Genomic DNA, 6,954 nt, shown 5'->3' on the forward strand with positions numbered 1-6,954 from the left:
AACCAATGAAATCAACAGATTGATATATGACACTCCCACATCACACATGTGTTTTGCATGCATGCATGTCTCTGTACTACATACATGCAATGCCCATGCAATCCAAAGGGGACATTAGATCATCTGGAACTGGAACTTATAGATTGTTATTAGCTGCCATCAGGGTGCCAGTAACTGAACCCAGGTCTTCTGAAAGTATATCAAATGTTCTTAGCCACTGAGCCATCTCTCCAGCCGCGTGTAACTGAAATTTTCAGCTGTGTAGCATGGCTAATCTATTCTTCAAAACTCAGCTTCCCATCCCATTCTGATAGCTTTTGATCCACCTGCAAATTCTTGTTGGGACATGTGGACTTTCAGAATTTCAACATTTGAGATTTAAACCTTCCAACATTGTGATTTCCAGTTTGTATTCCAGAGATCATTAAAAAAAAAAACAGGATTTCAACATTGCATATTATTTGTCATAACAGATAAATCTGGGTTCATCTGGTCAACCTGGTCATTCAACCCCTTGTCCACCACTAAGTCCCTCACAAATGAGTGTTACCAAATGTCTACTCCTATTCCTCTACCCCACACGTCTTTTATTACCTTGAAGATTTTAGACACTTAATAGGCAATGCATTTACCATGCCTACAAGTCCATGCACAATAAACTTGAACTGTTTCTCCACCCACACAAGGCAGAACATTCACACTGTGCACCACTGGAAGCTCTGCCCAGTGGATTTATGACCTTATAGGGTCAACCCAACTGAGTTGTAAGCACTACCAAATACCAAATTAACTCATCCATGAGTCAAGTTTGGTCTGCTTCCTCCACCTCCATAAGGACACAAGGGATGCTTAGCAGTCGCAGGAAAGAGCCAAGGAGGAGGCACAGATCCGGTAGTGACAGAAGGGCTTGGGCTAAGGTAGCTTGTATATATCCTCAGCCTTCCACCTCATGAACGATTGATCTTGTAGATGCCTGACTTGACTGATGAAATAACAGACTCCAGGTCATAATTGATCTCCCTGACATTTGTTGTATCTCAGTCAAGGTGTATGCCTCCTGACACTGTGTAATGGCATGCCAGGGGGTATTTTATGAAAAGTGGGAAATTCTTTGAATCTCCTTGGTCAGGAACCCACGGAAGCTGCCTTTTGATTCTCCCACTGACGTCCTATCATCAAAACTCTGGGGTCAGAGGGTATGTGAGATCATGTGACGCAAAGAGCTGGGCAGTGGCATAAACAGCCTGAACCTGTTTCATCAGCCTTTCCACCAGTGAGCTATGTCCAAGCAGGTAGGCTGAGTGTCAGCTCAGTGTGTGGGTTAAGGCAGTGTTCCAAGGTAGGAATATTCTATGTCAACAACCCAATGCAGCCTTTGTAGGGCCAAAGGGGTCAAGGAAAAAAAACACCCTGACTCTGACTTGACCGCCCTGAGAGCTTGCCTCAGAATCAGGCCACAGAATCACACCAATCCCTGAGCACAGGATCCCACCAATTCCTGGGGTTCCTGGGCATGAAATCCCACCAATCCCTGAGCCTAGAATTCCATCAATCCTTGAGCTTGCCCCAGAATCATGCTACAAAATCCCACCAATCCCAAACCACCCTGGAAAAACTACCCAATCCCCCCCCCCCCAACAAGAAACCCTATATAAGCTCTCACCCAACAAGAAACCCTATATAAGCTCTCAATGTTCAGTTTGTTGCTGCTTCTCACCCTAGAGCCAGTGACCTTCCTGGACATCTCTTTCCTAATAAATTTCTTGAAAGAGGTTTGTTGTGCAGTGTGACAGTTAGTTGACTTCTTGTTGCCTTCTGGCCAAGATGTAGCCAGCACCACATCTGCCTGCATGCTGCCATGTTCCCCATCATGATGTTAATGGATTGAACTTCTGAAACTACAAGCCATCACCTCAATTAAATGTTTTTTTATATAAAAGTTGTCATGGTCATATGCACTTGGAAAGCAGGGGCGGGGGGTATCTCTATGAGTTCCAGATCAGACAGAAGCACATAGAAATAGCTTGGGGTGGGGCTTGGGGAGCTGAAGGTGGTAGAGCCCTTGTCTAATAGGCACAGGGTCCTTCGTTCCATCCCCAGTACACACACAGGATGGGGTTGGGCAGTAGGGAATTCTGGGAATAGCAACGTCTTTCTTTAATAACTAAAACAAACAATAGTCCACCAGTCAACTTGTTGCTTTCCTTGGGAGGTCCTTCTGTCTATGTGTTGCTTTTATTGGTTATAAAGAAATTGTTTTGGCCTATAGCAAGGCAGAACTTGGCTAGGCAGGGAAAACTAAACTGAATGCTAGGAGAAAGAAGGTGGAGTCAGGGAGAAGCCACGTAGCCCCACCAGTGGCAGACGCCGGAACTTTACCTGGTTAGCCACAGCCTCATGGCGATACACAGATTAATGGAGATGGGTTAATTTAAGATATGAGTTAGCCAGAAATACACATAAGCTAATAGGCCAAGCAGTGTTGCAAATAATATAGTTTCTGTGTTATTATTTCAGGTCTGGGCAGCCAGGAACAAACAAGCGGCCTTCCTACAACAGGCAACAATTACTTCACAAGCAATTTCCTCAGGACAAGACAAAAATGATGAGGAAGGGTGGTAGGTTTGGGGTGGGGTGGGGTGGGGTGGGGGTTGGAGCTCCAGTGAGTGGAATCCTGGCTTTATTTACTTTGAGGCCTTATCAAGACACATTCACCAAGAAATAAAATGGTTTTCTGTTGGGACGACCCCCTCCCAAAAAACAATTGCCATGGTCATAGTGCCTCTTCCCAGCAATAGTAAACCCTAACTAAGAGAGGAGCCCAGCTGTAGCAGCTTTTGCTGGAGCAGGAGCAGAGCAGCACTGTAACACCAACACTGGGGAAGCTTTCCCCTAGTGGAGCGCAGCTGTAACTCTTCAGCAGAGCAGAGCTGAAACAACTTCGCAGGGGAAGCCCTCTACTCCCAGAGCCCAGTTATTCCACTTGCACTGGGGAAACCTTTCCCTGGAGCAGAGCTGTAAGCTGCAGTGCTTACAGGGGCTCTGTGGTCTTCCTTGGCTCCTGACTGCTAGGATACCGTTTCATCTGAGCTCCAGTGTTTACAGCCTTCTCTATAATAAGATGCAATAATTACAAGACGCAATCATTTTCCCCTTTATTAATTGTTTTAGTTAGGGTGTCCATGGCTGTGAAGAGACACCATGACCAAGGCAACTCTTACAAAGGAAAACATTTAATTGGAGCTACTTTTCAGTTCATTATCATCATGGTGGAACATGGTAGCATGCAGACAGACGTAGTGCTGGGGAAGGAACTGAGAGTTCTACATCTTAATCTGCACAAGGGCCAGAAGGGGAGTAGAGATGAGTGACGAACACTTGCCTAACAAGCACAAGGCTTAAACCCAGCACTACAAAATAAGCAGATTACTGCAGACTGTTACTTCTACAGCCTTGAGTTTCTAAGAGTGACAATGATTGTGCAGTTCCAACCACACCCTCTTCCCTGAAATGTAAAAGCTTGTTTGTTTGTTTGTTTGTTTGTGAGTTGTGGTCCTTACGGATGTGGGAGAACTTTTAAAGATTTATTCTCTTATTTATTATGTATACAGTGTTCTGTCTGCATGTATGCCTGCAGGCCAGAAGAGGGCACCAGATGTCATTACAGATAGCATAGCAAGACAAAAAAAACAAAAACAAAAAAACAGAAAAACAAAAAACCTAGTCTATCCCTGGGAGTTGGGTTTCAGTTCTTGTTTGGTTTTCTAGGACTGCAACATTTAAACTACCTCACCTTTTACACACTTTAACAAAGATCAGGTTTAAAGTTAAGACTAGTTAACTAGGAGGTGGGGACCTAAACATCCCTGTAAATACTATTAGACTGAGCACCAAGTTAGCCCGTTTGTCTGTGATTGTTGTAATGTGATTGCGATGGTTTCAATCGTGAACTCTTTAGAAGCCAACACCGTGTCACAATGTCAAAGAGCGGGATACACCAGCATCTAGCCGGACTAGATAAATGGCAAACATCTGATTAGCACACTGAGGAGAAAGGCTGAAGAACATACTGATCACCTATGACCCAGCTCTGAGCTCTCTGAGGCTGGTGAGCACACTGCTGAGTTATCACACCTTCACACAGTCTGAAAATGGATTATTGAGGCATACTTCAAAACCAACCCATTGAGATTTAAATGAGAATGGCCCTCACAGGCTCATATGTGTGACTCCCTTATTCCCAGGATGTGGCACTGTTGGGGGAAGGATTAGGAGATGTGGTCTTGGAGGAAGTGTGTCACTGGGGTCAGGCTTTGAGGTTTCAAAAGACTCACACCATCATCGGTACATCTATCTTTCTTCCTCATGCATGTGGACTAAGATGTAAGCTCTGGCTTGTTCCTTTGCTCTGCCATCACAGATTCTAAACCCTGCAACTGTAAGTTAAATTAAAGATTTCTTCTATAAGTTGCTTTAGTCATGGAGTTCTATCACAGCAATAGAGAAGTTACTAGAACAGGAAGTTATATTCCCTCAAACTCCAGAACAGCTTCACTAAAACAGAACCAAATATCATATATTAGTGGGGTTACTTGACTGAGAATGGCCCCCAAGGCCCTGAAACTTGGTCTCCGGTTGGTGGTGCTGTTTGGGGAGATTTAGGGGCATGGCTTTGTTGGAGAAGGTATGTCACTGGATGCGAGCTTTGAGAGTGTAATGAGTCCACACCGTTTCCAGTTCACTGTCTCTGTTTATCGTTAAGAATATGAGCTCTCAGCTTTCTGCTCCAGCTGCCACACCTCTAGCTGTCGTGCCTCCCTGCCAAGACCATAAACCCAAATGAACGTGTTCTTCTATAAGCTGCCTTCATCAGCCTTACTGCAGCGACAGAAAAGCAAAGAAGATAATTAACATTATCCAACGATGCTTAGAGCAAGCCTCAACGATGTAAAGGAAGACAGTACATTCACAGCATCTTTTCACGTCCAGGGGAAAGGCCTGCAGAAACCAAAACCAAGAGAGAGACCCAGGGCTTCATGAGACAGTATACAGAGCATAGGCAGGCACAACTAAGAGGCCACACACCGCTTTAAAGTCTAAATTTATTAAGTAAAACAAAATCAACATGAGAGATGCTACATTTGGCTTCATTTCAATGTGACCAAAGTCCGTTTGCAGCAGAGAAGACCCCAAGTGAAGATGATGCATGGTGGTGCTGGTGAGGGGACAAGGGACAAAACCATCTCCAGTAATGTAAAAGCAGGCATCACACTGCTGGGCGGAGTCAGCACAGGTGAACCTCACTGTCCACTGAGCAGGACTAACACTAGGTAAGCACAGGACTGTCAGGGAGGAGAAGCCAGAACATTCAGAGACCCAGGTACAGCAGGCTGGCTGGAGGGCAGCAGACAGGGCAGGTCCTCTCAATCACTTGGGGAACACGGTGACCACATCATAGCCCTCAGGGGGTGTGACACGCTCCCGGGCATGCTTTTCACAGTAAATCTGATCCTCTACGAAGAAATGGCCCTTCTGTTTCAAGTTGATGCCACAGTCGGTGCACACATAACATTCAGGGTGGCGGTGGTGGTCCCTCAGCTTCACAAACACTCCTCTGCAGGGGGAAGGGAAAATGGGGCTGCATTAGTGACATGAGGGCCCTGTATTGTCCTTCCTGAGCTGAGGCTTCCGGAGAAGCCCCACCACAGGCCTCTGGCTGCGAATGGAGCTCATCATTCTAGAAGCGTCTCCCATGTCAACACAACAGCTCTGCCTGGTCTGGTTGATCTGTTGACTTTACTCCCAAGCTACGCAACACCCGGAGACTCCCACACTTCCATGGTTTGGCCAACCTCTAAGAGCAGGCGCAGTCGGTACTCACACAATGCCAGTACCACACTTGTCACACATGGGCAGCTTCTGAGCGTTTCCAACTGATGCAGCCACTTTGGTGACCGGAGCTTTAACACTTCTGAATCCTGAGGGCTTGTTGGGATCCCCTGAAGGGAGGAAAACATCCACATTAGCCAGGAAGTGAAAAGCCAGTATGTATCACTGAGTTCTCTCAGAACCACCTGTGTATCTGCATACTCAAGCAAAGTCACAGCCCCTGGGACCAGACAGTCGGTGGCTCTGTGAATTATGGGGCAGTTGTTTCATCTTTGGTGATCTCTCAGTTTCCATGTTATAAAAAAAAAATAATAAATCATTTCCCCCTTCATTGTTATTTTTTTGTTTTTGTTTTTTTGAGACAAGGTTTCTTTGTAGCTTTGGTGCCTGTCTTGGAACTAGCTCTTGTAGACCAGGCTGTCCTCGAACTTACAGAGATCCACCTGCCTCTGCCTCCTGAGTGCTCAGATGAAAGGCGTGTGCCACTACCACCCGGCTTCCCCTTCATTGTTATAAAGAAAATATTTTTTAAAAAACCCAATACAGAAAGCCCTCCTACATTGCCTAGCATATGATCAGCTCTCACAACACAAATCGCTAACATACAACCCATACATGTGCAAATACTGACATCAGCCAGGAATGTCACCAGCTCCCAGGCGCCAAAATCCTGCTTTTGCTGAAGACCTTGGCTAGTGAACATGAGCAAACGTGAGTCCGAAATTTATGTGTGTGGCTTGGCCCTGTCCCCATAGAGTTTCTGTCCTGTACCGTGAAGACAGCAAGCCTCAGTGGGGTCTCTACCTTGTCCAGCCATCTGGAATGAGAAGATTTGAGGTGCCACAGCAAGCTGAGTCACCACTAACCAGTGTCTCCCCTACAGCATGAGTCACTAATGCTACACAACAGGAGGGTGAGTTTGAGGGGCTTTGGTGGCTTGTGGACAACAGCGAGAGTATTTCTAAGCACCCTGTACTTCCACCTGTACTTCCACCTGTACTTCCACCTGTACCTCCACCTGTACTTCCACCTGTACTTCCACCTGTACTTCCATCTGTACTTCCA

The 6,954-nt window shown here is 45.9% G+C and overlaps 1 protein-coding gene across 1 annotated transcript in view; it reads right to left on the bottom strand.

Moving 5' to 3' along the window:
• Nucleotides 1–5,087: 5,087 nt before the first annotated feature.
• Nucleotides 5,088–6,954, bottom strand: part of Pdlim1 (PDZ and LIM domain 1) — a 44,607-nt gene continuing 42,740 nt past the window's right edge. Inside the window, exons 6-7 of the mRNA XM_005352256.2 lie at nucleotides 5,882–5,999; nucleotides 5,088–5,614 (exon numbers count right to left, since the gene is read on the bottom strand). Of these exons, the coding sequence (XP_005352313.1) occupies nucleotides 5,428–5,614; nucleotides 5,882–5,999 (305 nt within the window). The 3' untranslated portion in view covers nucleotides 5,088–5,427. The remainder of the gene's footprint in view (nucleotides 5,615–5,881; nucleotides 6,000–6,954) is intronic.

Source organism: Microtus ochrogaster, chromosome 8, assembly GCF_000317375.1.
Source record: "Microtus ochrogaster isolate Prairie Vole_2 chromosome 8, MicOch1.0, whole genome shotgun sequence".
Taxonomy (NCBI): Eukaryota; Metazoa; Chordata; class Mammalia; order Rodentia; family Cricetidae; genus Microtus; species Microtus ochrogaster.